Source organism: Ranitomeya variabilis, chromosome 3 (assembly GCF_051348905.1).
Source record: "Ranitomeya variabilis isolate aRanVar5 chromosome 3, aRanVar5.hap1, whole genome shotgun sequence".
NCBI classification, from domain to species: domain Eukaryota; kingdom Metazoa; phylum Chordata; class Amphibia; order Anura; family Dendrobatidae; genus Ranitomeya; species Ranitomeya variabilis.
This window is the reverse complement of record NC_135234.1, coordinates 398234074-398253058: the sequence shown is the minus strand read 5'-3', so window position 1 is coordinate 398253058 and position 18985 is coordinate 398234074. Positions and strand designations below refer to the sequence as shown.

At 44.6% G+C, this 18985-nt stretch overlaps 1 protein-coding gene across 1 annotated transcript; it reads left to right on the top strand.

Annotated features, from left to right (window-relative positions):
- The first annotated feature begins 287 nt into the window (after window positions 1-287).
- LYPLA2 (lysophospholipase 2) lies at window positions 288-17647 on the top strand. The gene is made up of 9 exons (XM_077296147.1): window positions 288-508; window positions 587-618; window positions 1158-1223; window positions 1301-1348; window positions 1430-1500; window positions 3007-3080; window positions 5036-5137; window positions 10617-10790; window positions 16989-17647. The coding sequence occupies exons 1-9, from the start codon at window positions 431-433 to the stop codon at window positions 17037-17039; spliced, it is 696 nt and encodes a 231-aa protein (XP_077152262.1). The 5' UTR covers window positions 288-430; the 3' UTR covers window positions 17040-17647.
- Window positions 17648-18985: the final 1338 nt, after the last annotated feature.

The following is an 18985-nucleotide window of genomic DNA, read 5'->3' as shown; positions in this document are numbered from 1 at the left end:
AGCGGATGCGTGGAAAATATGCATCCGCTGCCCCCGTTGTGCGGCGGAGACCACACTAGCGTCGGGAACGTCGGCCCGACGCGCAGCGACGGGTTGTTCCCGACGCTAGTGTGAAAGTAGCCTTAGCTAGCATAGCTACTGCTTAGTAGCAGAATGGATTTCACAGTCCGTACAAAAAGGATAAAAATCAGATTTTTAGTTCAATGAACTGAGAAGGAAAAAACCCTCTGCCTTTGGGGCTTTTCCGCCACAAGTAAGATGGCCGCCTAATGGCATGTGATGGATTACTGCTGCGTGTGGCCGTGACGTTCGGGGAGAGGCGCGATCACGTGACATGCGCCGGGGTTAGATCCGCTCAGCGGCTGCGGCTCATTGTTTCTTCTCGGGAGGTCAGGGGTCACCGGGGCGGTGTGTGACATCACTCCGGTGCATGTGCGGAAACAACATGTCAGTGCCGCTACTCACCGACGCTGTGACCGTCCCCGGAGGGGAGCGAGAGACCGCAGCGGTGAGCACGTTACTGTGCGGTGATTAGTGCGGGGTAGCGTCCTCCGGCGTGTCTGACCTGTGTGTCTTCTGTCCGCAGGTGATCTTCCTCCATGGCCTAGGGGACTCTGGGTAAGTGATCCACCGGCTGACCTGGTGGTCGTGCAGGCGGGTGGTGTCTCCTGAGGGACTGATAGGTGCCACAATATGGGAGGATGTGTGATAGGGGTCCTCAGGGGAGAGGGCACCCATTAGCCCTGCTCCATGCCACTGAGTGACATTGCCAAGTGCAGCAGAGGAGAAGCACCTGATGGGTCATCGTCACCATGGATCCCAGGGGTCCGGCCCAGCACTGGCCACATGGAGGGCACTTTCTGTGGCCCATCACTATTTGCGGTGACATTATATAATAATAATAATTTATATAGCGTATATATATACACACACACACACACACACACACACACACACACACACACACACACACACACACACACACACACACTGATTTCTGGGTCTCCTCACCTGCAATGATAAATGTACATGAGGCGAATTTCGGATAAGGGGCCAGCTCCATCTCCTCGGCCCATCCTGTATCTCACATTGCCGCCCCCAGAGAGGTTTGTGTTGTATGTAGGTAACAGCCATAGGTTTGTTCTCTTCTTCTCCAGACATGGCTGGGCCGAGGCCCTGTCTGCAATTAAACTGCCTCATGTGAAATACATCTGCCCACACGCGTAAGTATTAATGTCTGTGGATTTGATAGTGATGTGTAGGCCTCCTGATGACAGTAACCCTTACTTACTACCTGCAGGCCGCGCATTCCTGTGACCCTGAACATGAAGATGGTGATGCCGGCATGGTGAGTCTGCGTCCGGCTCGGGTCTGCTTGGCTGATTACTGAAGCTTCTTGTTACGGACCCTTTTCTTCTTTTCCTCGCAGGTTTGACCTCATGGGTCTGAGTCCAGATGCGCCGGAGGACGAGGCAGGCATTAAGAAGGCTTCAGATAGCAGTAAGATGACCTTTAATTGCTCGTTGGCCAACTGCTTTCCCTCCCGACCTGTCATACGTGTGTGTGCTTGGGCGACCGTTCCCCCTTCTCAGTGGGGAGAGGCCAATAAGCCGAAATATAAGAAGCTGTATAAACTGGTCAGACGCCATTTTATGCTGGTTTATGAATAATTTAAGTCCATAAATGCAAAAATAAATGTTTCACTTTATAAATTTTTTTTTTTTTAGTGGTTTATACTTATTTTTATAGTATAAAACACTAAATATAATACAATTGTATTTATATTACCCTAACGCCCTGGTAAAAGTGAACAGCGCCTTTCTACTGTAGTGTTGGTGCTAGCTTTGTAAAGGATAGTTCGGCAGTGAAATAAATGTCGTCTAGGGCAGCGATGACTTCAGAATAATATCCAGTGGCATGCTCGTATTCCAGCGCCACCGAGGATCCAGTGGAGGGCGCTCCAGCAGCATTGTCTGCCCCATTCACAAGTCACAGGACTGCGGCAGAGGCCAGGTGACTAACAGATCGCATCATTGGATGTTTCTCTGATGACAGCGTAATATTCGCAGGGATGCCGAAAAGTGATTATGCCAGTTTATCATGCCTTAAAAAAAAAAAAAATTGTTTTAGTCTCATCCAACCCCTTTAAGAGCCATAAATGAGACCCAGTTAAAGGTGAAATAAAAAGTCTCTCAGACTGGCTATTGTTGACCCCAAGTAGCATAAAAGTGGTTCAGCAAACTGCCTACAAATCTCCATAGGGCATTTTGGCTGTTGGATGCATGCAGTAGTGGTTGCAGAGTGGAATCAAAGTGTTTTTCTTACATTGACCCATTGGAAAACTGTTGTAGTGCAGTTTAGTATGGCCGATTGTGTTACTGACAAGCATCCTCGTAGTCTTGCATTAGCGAAGGCCTAATAGGGCTTACTTACATGGCAGACCTGGGGGTGTATGTTAGCCCTGCTTGCCATGGAAACTCCAGGATTGTAATGTGGGTTCACTGGCAATGGGTTTATAGATGGAGCTCTCTCCTCCTGTAAAGACCGCTTTAGTATTATGGGCACCTCGGTTGTTAGCACTACTCCTTTGCAGCAGGTACAAATCCCACTAAGGACAACATCTGCAAGTAATTTATATGTTCTTCCCGTGGTTTTGCTTCAGGTTTTTCATTTTCCTCCCACACTCCAATGGGGACAGTAATGATGATGTCTGTAAAGCGCTGTGGCGTTAATGGCGCTATATAAGTGAGTAAAATAAAAACATTAGGTCCCGCTTTAGCGATTGACAGTGGCATACGCCATCCTTGGTTGTTGCAGCCCAGACATGCTGTATATTGTGTGGGCACAGTTCTTGAGCCCTCGGCACATAAGTGGGACATGGTGCTGGAATAGTCTGCTTTCCTCCAACCGAGTACAGGGAAAGTAGTTAGTCAGCATCTGTAAAGGGTGCATATGTGGTATCTGCCCATTTCTTGGTTTTCTACTTTACTTTTCTTGTCCTTTCAGTTAAAAGCATAATTGAACACGAGGTGAAGAATGGAATTCCAGCTAATAGGATTGTTCTTGGTGGATTTTCACAGGTACCTACCTACCATGCAAAAATTACAGATCTGCAGCTTAATTACACTTCATTTTCACTTATTGGATGCATATTAGTGCTCTGTCTGCCCCATCAGTGGTGTTTGGCGGCTGCACATCCCCCTTTATAAAGCAGAACATATATTTGCTTGGAGATGGTAGTTTTTCACCACTAATGGGATTGTCTGGTCTTAAGCTACAAGTCTTCAGTCACTCTGTGACTGCAGACTTGTGAATCCTTACATTGTGTGCACTGCGCTTTGTGAGGATTCTTTGGTGCTGTGAAAGGTGGTAATGCGATGTGTGTACTCCCGGCCACATTCCGACTAGACTGTTTCCACCCTTGTACACTTGCAGTGAGTGAGGCCGCCCCCATCTAGTCGGAATGTGGCTGGGAGTATGCACATCACATATTTGTGGTCACATGACCACTGATCACCGCATCGGAGGATCCTCAGTGTTTCGCTAAGTGAGGATTCAAAAGTCTGCAGTCACATAGTGACACATAGAGGGACTGCAGACTTCTAGCTTATGAATAGACCCCCCCCTTTTTTTAAATCAAGTACTTTTTATTAAAGCATATACCCAGATTATAACAGTCTGACACAAACTCCAGGCAGATAAAAAAAAAGTTCAAAGCAGATTAATACATTTTCCTTTAACATGAAGTAACACCCTTACCCGGTGGACAACCCCTTTAAAGTACTGAGAAGATGAACAATTGCTTATCTAATAGCCCTGCTCTGCCCAATTTGGCTAGTATTTGGGTCATGGAGGCATCAAACTGCCTGTGTCCATACGTCCGTTTTAGATAAGTTGCAAAACACAGTTTCTAAAGTTTCTACAATTGACACTGTTTTTATCTTTCACGTAGCCGATATAGCGGAAAACACACTACTCGAGCAATAATGGTACAGTCATAGTGATCGTCATTATCGCTAGAGAATGTCTGCCATTCTTCACCGACTGAAATAGACTGTTTCCAGCTAGTTTCACAAAAAATGTACATGATTGGTAGTTTACACATTGGAGTAGGGGGCCTGTCATTATAGATTTGGGTAAGAGTTCTTCTAGCAGGATGTGAAATTCTAAATATAATTCTTAAAGATAATCATTCATTTGAAAGAAAAAAACCACTATTAACATATGGGGTTAATCTGCAGGTTAATAACGTTCTGTAACCATGTGGCCAGCACACTGAGAGCCTGGCTACTGGGAAGAAATGAGCTTGATTCCTCCCTGCAGCCTCCTGCTTTCAGTCAGAGGACTGTATGGCGTGGTGTCAGTGACTAAGCACAGAGTCAGCGGTGGCTGTGACTGACAGTCGGCTTAGCACTGATGCACTGTAGAGCCGGTTGTCAGTGCGCGGTTACAGCCGCTGCTCGCTATGTACTGAGCGGTGACTGAAACCACGCCTCTAATATTCCCGGCAGCCACAGGGCTTCCAGTCATAAAGAACGGCAGCCACATGGCTTCAGAGTGCTATTAACCTTCAGATTAACCCCATATGTGCAGGTTAATAGCATTTTTCACCTGACAGGCTCACTTTAAATTGGTCAGCTCATACCTGTGGTTTCATTTTCTGGGCCAGGTATATAATTAGGGAGAGGGTCTGATACGGGGAATCCCAATGGTGGGTGACATACACACACTGTTAGTACTTTGCTCACAGTTCCAGCAGACGTCACGTGACTGCTCCATCTGTGCTCTGCATACTCGAAGCCATGTGACCACTACTCTCTCTTTCGTGATAAGTTTTTATTTCTCTTTTTGGTTTTATTTGTGAATGTCAACATTAAAACTGGTCCGGGCTTCCAAATTTCATGGTGTCTGGCAGCCACACTAGTTAAGGGAGGTTTGCGCAAAGTGCTGACACTAATCTATTGTCTGGTTTATATTTTGATCGTTTGCATATATAATAATGAAGATTTCCACATCCGTTCTTGTTCTTTTCCAGGGAGGTGCCCTGTCCTTGTATACTGCCCTGACCTGTCAACACAAACTTGCTGGAATTGTGGGACTTAGCTGCTGGCTGCCGCTACACAAGTCTTTCCCTCAGGTAAAATTTGAGTAAACCTATAGTGAAATCTAATATTTATTGAAAGGTCCTTTTTCATTTGCTTTGGTGTATTATACGATACCAAGAGCAACCTCCATCATAGCCATAGACTATGCTCTATACATACAAACACATTTTTATGACTTCATGATCTAGGCAGTTCTTTCAGAATAGCTATTAACGATAATCACCCCCCCCCCCCCCCTTCCCCCAGTCCTCAGAATGGTAACCAGTACTGTGGTGGTAAACGGTTTTCACAATATATGAAGTATATTTACATCATGTGTCATGTCCTTGTCTTTGATGTGGGCTTGCATGTGGAGCCCACGTCTTTCCCCACACATGATGGCTGATTTAGAAAGCCATCATGTGCCTCTAACATCTGTGGGTGGATTGGAGCTCCGTTAACCCCTTAGTGACAGAGCCTATTTGGTACTTAATGACCGAGCCAATTTTTACAATTCTGACCACTGTCAGGTTATGAGGTTATAACTCTGGATCACTTTAACATATACCTGCTAATTCTGAGATTGTTTTTTCGTGACATATTGTACTTCATGTTAGTGGTAACATTTCTTCGATATTACTTGCGATTATTTATGAAAAAAATGGAAATATGGCGAAAATTTTTAAAATGTTTGCAATTTTCAAACTTTGTATTTTTATGCCCTTAAATCAGAGAGATATGTCACAAAAAATAGTTAATAAATAATATTTCCCATATGATAGAAAATAACCAAGTGTGACACCATTCTAAAAACTGCACCCCTCAAGGTGCTCAAAACCACATTCAAGAAGTTTATTAACCCTTTACGTGCGTCACAGTAACTGAAACAATGTGGAAGGAAAAAATGAACATTTACCTTTTTTTTGCAAACATTTTACTTCAGAACCATTTTTTTTTTATTTTCACAAGTGTAAAAACAGAAATGTAACCATCAATTTTGTTGTGCAATTCTTCCTGAATACGCCATATGTGGGGGTAAACCACTGTTTGGGCGCACCGCAGAGCTTGGAAGAGAAGGAGCGCCGTTTGACTTTTTCAATGCAGAATTGGCTGGAATTGAGATCGGATGCCATGTCACGTTTAGAGAGCCCCTGATGTGCCTAAACAGTGGAGACGCTCCACAAATGACACTATTTTGGAAACTAGACCCCTTAAGGAACTTATCTAGATGTGTGGTGAGCACTTTGAGCCCCCAAGTGCTTCACAGAAGTTTATAACGTAGAGCCGTGAAAATAAAAAATCGCATTTGTTTACACAAAAATGATCTTTTCGCCCTCAAATTCTTATTTTCACGAGGGTAACAGGAGAAATTAGACCACAAAAGTTGTTGTGCAATTTCTCCTGAGTACGTCAATACCCCATATGTGGGGGTAAACCACTGTTTGGGCGCACCGCAGAGCTTGGAAGAGAAGGAGTGCCGTTTTACTTTTTCAGTGTAGAATTGGCTGGAATTGAGATCGGACGCCATGTCGCGTTTGGAGAGCCCCTGATGTGCCTAAACAGTGGAAACCCCCACAAGTGACACCATTTTGGAAACTAGACCCCTTAAGGAACTTATCTAGATGTGTGGTGAGCACTTTAAACCCCCAAGTGCTTCACAGAAATTTATAAAGTAGAGCCGTGAAAATAAAAAATCCTTTTTTTGTCTTCAAAAATGATTTTTTTAGCCTGCAATTTTTTATTCTCTCAAGGGTAACAGGAGACATTGGACCCCAAAATCTGTTGACCAGTTTGTCCTGAGTACGCTGATACCCCGTATGTATGTGTGTGTGTGTGTGGGGGCCACTGTTTGGGCACCCATCGGGGCTCGGAAGGGAAGGAGCGCCGCTTGGAATGCAGACTTTGATAGGATGGTCTGCGGGCGTCGTTGCATTTGCAGAGCAACTGATGTACCTAAACAGTAGAAACCCCCCGCAAGTGACCCCATTTTGGAAACTAGGCCCCCCAAAGAGGTTATCTAGATGTGTGGTGAGCACTATGAACCCCCAACTGCTTCACAGAAGTTTATAATGTAGAGCCATGAAAATAAAAAAAAATATTTTTTCCACAAAAATGATCTTTTTACCCCAAAATTTTTACCTTCACAAGGGTAACAGGAGAAATTGGACCCCAAAATTTATTGTGCAATTTATGCTGAGTAGGCTGATACCCCATATGTGGGGGTAAACCACTGTTTGGGCGCATGGCAGAGCTCGGAAGGGAAGGAGCACCGTTTTGGAATGCAGACTTTGATAGAATGGTCTGCGGGCGTTATGTTGCGTTTGCAGAGCCCCCGATGTACCTAATCAGTAGAAACCCCCCACAAGTGACCCCATTTTGGAAACTAGGCCCCCCAAGGAACTTATCTAGATGTGTGTTGAGAACTTTGAATTCCTTAGTGCTTCACAGAAGTTTATAATGCAGAGTCGTGAAAATAAAAAATATTTTTTTTTCCACAAAAAATATTTTTTTTAGCCCCCAATTTTTTATTTTCACAAGGGTAACAGGAGAAATTGGACCCCAAAAGTTGTTGTCCAATTTATTCCGAGTATGCTGATGCCCCATATGTGGGGGTAAACCACTGTTTGGGCGCACGGCAGAGCTCAGAAGGGAGGGAGCACCATTTGAGCGCAAAATTGGCTGTGGCGTTTAGAGACCCCCTGATGTACCTAAACAGTGGAAACCCCCCCAATTCTAACTCCAACCCTAATCCCAACACACCCCTAACCCTAATCCCAACCCGATCCATAATCCTAATCACAACCCTAACGATAATCACAACCCTAACCCCAAAACAACCCTAATCCCAGCCCTAACCATAACCCTAATCAAAACCCTAAATCCAACACACGCCTAATCCTAATCTCAACCCAAACCTAACCCTAATCCCAAACGTAACCCTAACCCTAATCCCAACTCTAACCCTAACTTTAGCCCCAACCCTAGCTCTAACTTTAGCCCCAAACCTAACCCTAGCCCTAAGGCTACTTTCACACTTGCGTCGTGTGGCATCTGTCGCAATCCGTCGTTTTGGACAAAAAACGGATCCTGCAAATGTGCCCGCAGGATGCGTTTTTTGCCCATAGACTTGTATTGCCGACGGATCGCGATAGATGGCCACACGTCGCGTCCATCCTGCACTGGATCTGTTGTGTTTTGGTGGACTGTCGTCACAAAAAAAGTTCAATGTAACGTTTTTTTGTATGTCGCGGCTGCCATTTCCAACCGCGCATGTGCGGCCATAACTCCGCCCCCTCCTCCCCAGGACATAGACTGGGCAGCGGATGTGTTGAAAAACTGCATCCGCTGCCCACATTGTGCACAATTTTCACAACGTGCATCAGTACGTCGGGCCAACGCATTGCGATGGACCCGTACCGACGCAAGTGTGAAAGAAGCCTAACCCTAGCCCTAACCCTAAATTGAGCCCCAACTCTTCCAGCTGCCGGCCGGCAGATCATGGCGGGAGCACTGCGCATGCGCCCGCCATTTTCTTACCGGATGAAGAAGCCGGCGGGCAGGAGGGGACGCAGGAGGACCCAGGGACACCGGTAAGTATAACAGGGTCCCCAAATCCCCCTATTTCTCTGTCCTCTGATGTGCGATCACATCAGAGGACAGAGAATGACACACGGCTTTTTTTTTTTTTTTGCGGTCGCCGGTAAACAGTTAATTACCGGCAATCGCAAAACAAGGGTCGGTAAAAACCGACCCTGATCATGTTCTTTGGGGTCTCGGCTACCCCCGGCAGCCGAGACCCCAAAGATCTTCCGGGTGCTGGCCGGCGGGCGCACTGCGCAGTCGCCCGCCATTTTTTTGGCCGGAACAAGATGGCGGCGCCCATCGGGAGCACCGGGGGAGACAGGTGAGTATCGGGGGGGCGATCAGGGACCCCATTTCTCTGTCCTCTGATGTGCGATCACATCGGAGGACAGAGAAATTAAATGGAAAATCGCGTTTTTTTTGTTTTTTTTTGCGACCGCCGGTAAACGGTTAATTACCGGCGATCGCAACCCGGGGGTCGGTAAAAAACCCTAATCATGTTCTCTGTGGTCTCGGCTATCCCCAGTAACCGAGACCCCAGAGAAAATCTGACTCTGGGGGGGCGCTATTCACTTATTCCACAGCGCCGTTAATTAACGGCGCTGTGGTTTAAGTACCCTTAACTGCCGCCGTTAAAAGGCGTATCGGCGGTCGTTAAGGGGTTAACCTGTTAAATCACGCTGTCAGACCGTGACGTCTGCTGATGATCCACATGCCTTTCATTATGATTCTGCTGTGAATGCCGGTCTGTGGCCGGCGTTCCTAGATTGCGATTTCTGCTATATATGGCAGTGTTGTTGCATTGCTATGTATAGCTCTAGCGATCAGACGATCACAGTTTCCAAGTCCCCTAAGGGGATTATTTAATACAGTAAAAATAAAGTTTTAAAAAATCTGAAAAAAGAAAACAGTTTAAATCACCACCTTTTGCCCCATTGAAAATAAAAGCATTAAAAAATACATATTTGATATTGCTGCGTTCAGAAATGTCCGGTCTATCAAAATATAAAATGAATTAATCCAATCTGTAAACAGTGTAACAAAAAAATAATTAACTCCAGAATTACTTTTTTGCTTGGCCGCTGAAACCTTGCAATAAAAGGTGATCAAAACATTGTATATATCCAAAAATAGTGTCAGTAAAAACATAGCTCAGGGCACTTTACACAGCCCCATATCCCGAACAACATGGAGCTGCACACACTGCTGTAATGTCCCAGACGGAGGGGTGAGCAGCGCAGTGAAAAACGTCTCCTGTCACACCAGCCCCACTATAGTGTCTTCAATCCGGGGGGGGGGGCATGGCCTACTTCCTGCTAGTAGCCTTGCAGTAAAGGAGACATTATCAGTGGACTGGCTGCTACTAGAAGCCAGGGGACTGGCTACATCCCTGCATGCCCCCCTCACCTTGGACTGCAGACAATGCAGCTTCCTGAATTGATGAGCGCTAAATCTAAAAACTCTGATTGTATCACAAGTGCTGCACCCAATAAATTAAGTGATAGATCACAGAAATCAGGGTCTCTTTATATTATTCTGATTTCAGATAAAGTAGCAAAAACCTGCTGAGCAATTCCCTTTAAGTGCTGCAGAACTCAGAAGTGACCGCGGCTATGCTGTTCCAGCTCCGTACACTGTTTACAACCATTCGTCGTCAGAGCGGATAACCGCCTATCAGTGGTAGTGCTGCGCAGCACACCCCACCAGTCTGTTGTTAGTTGTGGCAATCCCTTTAAGGCAAAATTAAAAGTAAGGCTACTATATTAAGACCACAGACTTCAGTAAGGATCAGATTTAAGAATTTAGGCTTCTATTGTTTTAATATGCAGAAAATATCACTCCATAATAAAGTGGGCAAAAGAAGGAGACTGAATTTTGCAAGAAAGCTGGAATGTCTGTTATGGTTCTTTTACTGTCGTAATACTTAGTGTTTTTTTTCCTTAATTGTAGGCCTCATGTGGTGTAAATAAGGACATCTCCATCCTGCAATGTCACGGGGAAGCTGATCCCATGATTCCAGTTCGCTTTGGAACGCTCACCTCCGAAAAGCTGAAAACTGTGGTGACCCCAACAAAGGTTCAGTTCAAATCATATCCTGGAGTTATGCACAACACCAGTCAGGAGGTAAGAATTGTGTGCCCCCCGCAGTAAAGTTATTTTACTCTTTAACCCCTTCCCGACCTGTGACACAGCATATGCGTCATGAAAGTCGGTGCCAATCCGACCTGTGACGCATATGCTGTGTCACAGAATGATCGGGTTCCTGCAGGTCGGGTGAAAGGGTTAACTGTAATTGTACCCGACTTGCAGGGACAGGTGGAGTGGTACTTCAGCCCAGGTGGGGTGGCTACGATCGCCCTGATTGACTGTTTCTCTTTCACTTTCAATCAGAGCACTCATAATATTTTACCAATGAAAATTGGTGAAATATTACAATTCAGCCATGGCCGATGCTGCAATATCATCGGCCATGGCTGGAGACCACGATCTGCCCCCATCACCGCCACTAATCTCCTCCCCTCCATCCTCCTGTTTTCTCCCCCGTGCTCTGATCTCACCCCCCATACTTACCGAGCTCCGGGGTCCCTCCCGCTGTCTGTCCGTCGTCTCCATAGGCACCGCCATCTTCCAAAATGGCCGGCGCATGCGCAGTGCGCCCGCTGAATCTGCAGGCGGATTCATTCCAGGTACATTTTGATCACTGTGATAGGTTCTATCACAGAGATCAAAATAAAAAAAATAGTAAATAAACCACCCCTTATCACCCCCATAGGTAGGGACAATAATAAAATAAAGAAAATATATTTACTTTTATTTTTCCACTAGGGTTAGGGTTAGAACTGAGGTTAGGGTTGCAATTAGGGTTAGGGCTAGAATTAGGGTTGCAATTAGGGTTAGAATTGGGGTTAGGGTTGCAATTAGGGTTAGGGTTGCAATTAGGTTTAGAATTAGGGTTGCAATTAGGTTAGAATTAGGGTTGCAATTAGGGGTAGGGTTAGAATTAGGCTATGTGCACACGGTGCAGATTTGGCTGCGGATCCGCAGCGGATTGGCTGCTGTAGATTCGTAGCAGTTTTCCATCACCAAAACCAAATCCGCTGTGCCCATGGTGCGGAAAATACCGCTCGAAAACGCTGCGTTGTATTTTTCGCAGCATGTCAATTCTTTGTGCCGATTCCGCAGCGTTTTACACCTGTTCCTTATTAGGATTCCGCAGGTGAAATCCACACAAAAAAACACTGGAAATCTGCGGTAAATCCGCAGGTAAAACTCAGAGCCTTTTACATGTGGATTTTTCAAAAACTGTGCTGAAAAATCCTCACACGAATCCGCAACGTGGGCACATAGCCTTAGGGTTAGGGTTGGAATTAGGGTTAGCTTTGAAAATAGGGTTAAGATTAGGGTTAGGGGTGTGTTGGGGTTTGGATTAGGCTTGTGGTTAGGGTTAGGGTTGTGGTTGGGTGTGTTGGTTAGGGTTGTGATTAGGGTTATGGCTAGAGTTGGGATTAGGGGTATGTTGGAGTTAGAATTGAGGGGTTTCCACTGTTTAGGCACATCAGGGGTCTCCAAATGCGACATGGCACCACCATTGATTCCAGCCAACCTTGTGTTCAAAACGTCAAATGGTGCTCCCTCCCTTACGAACCCCGAAGTGCGCCCAAACAGTGGTTTACCCAAACATATGGGGCATAAGCGTACTCAGGAAAAATTGCACAACAACTTTGGGGGTCTAATTTCTCCTGTTACTCTTGAGAATATAAAAAAAAATGGGGGCTAAAAAATTATTTTTGGAGGGAAAAAAATGATTTTTTATTTTCACGGCTGTGCGTTATAAAATACTGTGAAGCACTGGGGGTTTCAAAGTGCTCACCACACATCTAGATAAGTTCCTTGGTGTGTCTAGTTTCCAAAATGGGGTCACTTGTGGGGGGTTTCTACTGTTTAGGCACATCAGGGCCTCTGCAAACGTAACATGATGCCCGCAGACCATTCCATCAATGTCTGCACTCCAAAACGTCACTACTTCCCTTCCTAGCCCCTACGTGTGCCCATACAGTGGTTCCCCCCCCCCCCACATATGGGGTATCAGCGTACTCGGGACAAAGTGGACAACAACTTTTGGGGTCCAGTTTCTCCTGTCACCCTTGTGAGATTAAAAAATGCTTGCTAAAAAATAATTTTTGAGGAAAGAAAAATGATTTTTTATTTTCACGGCTCTGCGTTATAAACTTATGTGAAGTTCTTATGGTTTAAAGTGGTCACCGCACATCTAGATTAGTTCCTTGGGAGGTCTAGTTTCCAAAATGGGGTCACTTGTGGGGGAGCTCCAATGTTTAGGCACACGGGGGGTCTCCAAACGTGACATGGTGTCCACTAAAGATTGGAGCCAATTTTTCATTCAAAAAGTCAAATGGTGCTCCTTCCCTTCCGAGCCCTGCCGTGCGCCCAAACAGTGGTTCCCCCCACATATGGGTTGTCAGCGTACTCGGGACAAATTGTACAATAACTTTTGGGGTCCAGTTTCTCTTTTTACCCTTGGGAAAATAAAAAAAGTGTTGCTTAAAGATCATTTTTGTGACTAAAAAGTGAAATGTTCATTTTTTCCTTCCATGTTGCTTCTGCTGCTGTGAAGCACCTGAAGGGTTAATAAACTTCTTGAATGTGGTTTTGAGCACCTTGAGGGGTGCAGTTTTTAGAATGTCACATTTGGGTATTTTCAGCCATATAGACCCCTCAAACTGACTTCAAATGTGAGATGGTCCATAAAATAAAATGGTTTTGTAAATTTTGCTGTAAAAATTAGAAATCGCTGGTCAACTTTTAACCCTTATAACTTCCTAGCAAAAAAAAATGTTGTTTCCAAAATTGTGCTGATGTAAAGTAGACATGTGGGTAATGTTATTTATTAACTATTTTGTGTCACATAACTCTCTGGTTTAACAGAATAGAAATTAAAAATTTGAAAAATGCCAAATTTCCATTTTTTTTCACCAATAAACGCAAAAAATATCGACCTAAATTTACCACTAACATGAAGCCCAATATGTCACAAAATAATCCGTTGAAGCGTTCCTGAGTTATTACCTCATAAAGGGATACTGGTCAGAATTGCAAAAAATGAAGGTCAAAATAGGCTGGGTCATGAAGGGGTTAAAGGGGTTGGCCGGTCTAAAATGGCTGCAGTCTGCAGTCACTCTGAGATTTCAGATTTGTGTATCCTTCTCCCATGCAATGCACGTTGCGAAGATTTGCCAGTGTCTGCAGTCACGTGACCACTAGTATGTGATGGGCATACTCCCAGCTAGAACATGACGACTAGACTGTTATTGGCCTTGCGCAATACACGTGTATTGTGCACACAGGAAACAGTCTTGTCGGATTCTCCACGTGACTGCAGACTTGTCCTTTTAGACCGGACAACTTCTTTAACCCCTTCACCCCCGGAGCTTTTTCCGTTTTCGTTTTTCGCTCCCCTCCTTCCCAGAGCCATAACTTTTTTATTTTTCCGTCAATTTGGCCATGTGAGGGCTTATTTTTTGCGGGACGAGTTGTACTTTTGAACGACATCATTGGTTTTAGCATGTCGTGTACTAGAAAATGGGAAAAAAATTCCAAGTGCAGTGAAATTGCAAAAAAAAGTGCAATCCCACACTTGTTTTTTGCTTGCCTATTTTGCTAGGTTCCCTAAATGCTAAAACTGACCTGCCATTATGATTCTCCAGGTCACTACGAGTTCATAGACACCTAACATGACTAGGTTATTTTTCACCTAAGTGGTGAAAAAAAATTCCAAACTTTGCAAAAAACAAAACAAAATTGCGCCATTTTCCGATACTCGTAGCGTCTCCATTTTTCGTGATCTGGGGTCAGGTGAGGGCTTATTTTTTGCGTGCCGAGCTGGCGTTTTTAATGATAGCATTTTGGTGTAGATACGTTCTTTTGATCGCCCGTTATTGCATTTTAATGCAATGTCGTGGCGACCAAAAAAACGTAAATCTGGCGTTTCGAATTTTTTTCTCATTACGCCATTTAGCGATCAGGTTAATGCTTTTTTTTATTGATCGGGCGATTCTGAACGCGGCGATACCAAATATGTGTAGGTTGGGGGTTTTTTTTATTGATTTATTTTGATTGGGGCAAAAGGGGGGTGATTTAAACTTTTATATTTTTTTTTATTTTTTTCACATTTTTAAAAACTTTTTTTTTTTCACTTTTGCCATGCTTCTATAGCCTCCATTGGAGGCTAGAAGCAGGCACAGCCCGATCGGCTCTGCTACATAACAGCGATCATCAGATCGCTGTTATGTAGCTGAAATGCCGGTGTGCTGTGAGCGCCGACCACAGGGGGGCGCTCACAGCCACCGGCAATCAGTAACCATAGAGGTCTCAAGGACCTCTATGGTTACAATGGAGGAGCATCGCCGACCCCCGATCATGTGACGGGGGTCGGCGATGCGCTCATATCCGGCCGCACGGCCGGATGCGGTAGTTAAATGCCGCTGTCTGCGTTTGACAGCGGCATTTAACTAGTTAATAGCGGCGGGTGATCGCGATTTCACCTGCCGCTATTGCGCGCACATGTCAGCTGTAAAAAACAGCTGACATGTCGCGACTTTGATGTGCGCTCACCGCCGGAGCGCACATCAAAGCGGGGGTCCCGACATGTGACGTACTATTCCGTCACATGTCGGGAAGGGGTTAATGACATTCTTTTTCATTCTGCTTTATTGAGAGATTCATGTGCCCATACATTTATTTTGTATTTTAGTTTATAATTAAAAAGAATCTGTCAGCAGGTTTTTGCTATGTAATCTGAGGACAGCATGAGGTAGGAGTTAAAACACTGAATTCAATGTGTCACTTATCAAGCCGTATGCTGTTTACTTACACTGATGGTTTTATTGCTAAGACATTATTCTTGCAGGTCTAATGTGCACACAACTCCTAGTCCAACTCCGCCCCCTCCTGTGATGAGCAGCTCGCTGTCAATGGACAATGTACAATACAGAGTCTGGTGTGGGCGGGGTTAGCTTTCTCAGCACTGCTTCATATTACGTCTAAGAACGGCTGCACCCAGTAAACAAAGTTACATATTGTTTGCTTCAGGCTCTCTTCCTACATCATGCTTCTCTCAGATTAGGTGGCAAAAACCTGCTGACAGATTCCCTTCAATAGTTAATTATACACAATTTTGTTAGGTAGGTCCACCAGCAGTGAGCTTCACTGGCTTAACCAGCAGTCAGTTGTAATATGTGGGAGCCAGGCAGCAAGTTTGCACCACTGCAAAGAATATTTTAAAATGATTGTCCATTTCTATGCTTCTATGCTATTGACACTTCGATTGGATAATTATCAATATTAGATCGGTGGTGGTCTGACTCCCAACACACCACTGATCAAATGTTGTTTTTTTTTATTATTTCAGCTCTGGCAACAGCCGGGTGTAAACAGTGTACTGAACAGAGGCACCACTACAATTGTGTTGTGCCTGGTGCTGAGAACTGCCACACAGCTCTTATTCATTGTGCTGTGCTGTTACCCTCCATATTGTTTACATCGAGCCGCTGCCATAGCTGAAAACAGCTGATCGAGCGGGTGATTGGTGCTGGGCCCCGGGAATCTGATATTGATGAGCTATCCTGAGGTTAGATCATCCATATTAAGAGTAGTGGAAGATCCCTTCAAATGTTGGGAATGGTTCACACAATGTTTTTTTTTTTTTTTTTTTCTATCGTCAGAAAAGGAAGGAGAAATTATAATGGATAAAAAAATGACCAATTTTGTTGCTGCAAAACTGTGTGAGCACAGCCTTCCACAGTCCTCGGGTTGTCCGTGTAATGCACAGACACTAATGACTTCACACACTAGTCTTCCACATATGACACACATGCAATGGACATGCCTCGGAAAGGTATTCTAATCGGGAAGCATGACTTCTATGGGAGAACACAGTTGCACATTATGACACACATATACTTCAATTCAGTGTACACCATATTTGCTAATTGTCTGTAGGTTTTAATGGGGTTCTCCACTACCTAGTGAACCCCAATTTAAATTAAATGGTCCATCTTGTAAAATAAAAATAAGTTGCTCACAGCCTGCACTGGGGTCGTTGTGTACCTGGGTTTGCATGACATTGTGCCACGTGAGCCCTGCAGCCAGTCAGTACCTGCTATTGGGCTTCTGTGCTCTTAGCCCAAAAGTATTTCATTTTACGAGGGGGACTACTTTATTTAAACATGGATTGTACAGGTGGTGGACAACCCCTTTAGTTATGTGAATGGTCCCATAACATTTTATTTTATTTTTTTTTTTCAGGAAATGATGGCAGTGAAAGATTTCTTGGAGAAAGTAATCCCAAAAGTGTAACTCCCAAATGGTTCCACTGCAGGAAAAATGGCTGTCCACCTGACCTCCAGTGTTTCTTCCCTGAGCCCGTGTCCTATTACCCACCCACCCCCACTCTGCTGGGTTATGATAAAAGTATTATCTGTCCTGCCAGACGTGATTGGAGCTGTTTAAGGTACAGGGTGGGGGTTGCTGCTCCTACACTCATTCCACAATCCCTGCAGAATAAGAAAGGCCGGTTCTGCCATCATTGCTGCTGCTTTTTCCGATCCTTGTAGTGTTACATTTCAGTTCTGCTGTTACAGGTCTAGTAGCAGCGGGAGGCCACCATATACCTCAGAGGAGCAGCTGAGTATTGAGATGAGAATGTACCTTAAACACTCCGTCCTTTCAGGAGCAGAGCTCAGGCCCATTACAGCTGGTACTGTGCCCCTATCTAGGTATTTTCAGTAGTCTGTCCCAGCTCCAGACAGATGTTGTTATGCTTCAGGCCTTGCATCCATGTTCTCTGAGCTCAGATTGTGTACTTGTAAGGCTCAGCATGCACTGGGAAGAGAGCAGTGTACCTACTTCAGCAGCATTTCTGTCATATTTGTTTTTTTTATTCACAATAAAAGCCTTCTACCCTTTCTTGGTCTTTTCCTTTTACACTTTTAATTCCTAGATTACATACACGCTGATCGATTGGCCTTGGCATAGCTCGGCGATGGAGAACCATGAGAACATAGCATTGACATGTAGGTTGTAGACCTTGGACCTGACAGACTGCAGTTGTGGGATTCTTGAGGTTTTTTTTCCAATTTTGCCTTTTGAGGGTTGGGACTGTGGTATAAAGCCTGTTATATTACAACCCCTGGCAAAAACTATGTAATCACCGGCCTTGGAGGATGTTCATTCAGTTGTTTAATTTTGTAGAAAAAAAGCAGATCACAGACATAGCACAAAACTAAAGTCATTTCAAATGGCAACTTTCTGGCTTTAAGAAACACTAAAAGAAATCAAGAACAAAAAATGTGGTAGTCAGGAATGGTTACTTTTTTTTAACCAAGCATAGGGGAAAAATTATGGAATCACCCTGTAAATTTTCATACCCCATAAAAACACCTGCATCAAATTAGATCTGCTTGTTAGTCGTCACCATCTAAAAAGGAGTGATCACACCTTGGAGAGCTGTTGCACCAAGTGGACTGATATGAATCATGGCTCCAACACGAGAGATGTCAATTGAAACAAAGGAGGGGATTATCAAACTCTTAAAAGAGGGTAAATCATCACGCAATGTTGCAAAAGATGTTGGTTGTTTACAGTCAGCTGTGTCTAAAATCTGGACCAAATACAAACATGGGAATGCATCCTGCCATAGAGCAAAAACTGTGCAAACATTCTTTAATAAAAGACACATAAGGTCAATGTCATGGCCTGCAAATAGTCCGGAACTCAATCCAATTGAAAATCTTTATTGGAAGTTGAAGAAAATGGTCCATGACAAGGCTCCAACCTGCAAAGCTGATCTTGAAACATCAAAGAAAGTTGGGAGCCAGATTGATGAAGAGTAGTGTTGAGCGATACCGTCCGATACTTGAAAGTATCGGTATCGGAAAGTATCGGCCGATACCGGCAAAGTATCGGATCTAATCCGATACTGATACCCGATACCAATACAAGTCAATGGGACTCAAGTATCGGACGGTATCCCTGATGGTTCCCAGGGTCTGAAGGAGAGGAAACTCTCCTTCAGGCCCTGAGAACCATATTAATGTGTAAAATAAAGAATTAAAATAAAAAATATTGCTATACTCACCTCTCCGACGCAGCCTGGACCTCACCGAGGGAACCGGCAGCGTTCTTTGCTTAAAATGCGCGCTTTTCCTTCCTTCCGTGACGTCACGGCTTCTGATTGGTCGCGTGCCGCCCATGTGGCCGCGACGCGACCAATCACAGCAAGCCGTGACGTAATTTTCAGGTCC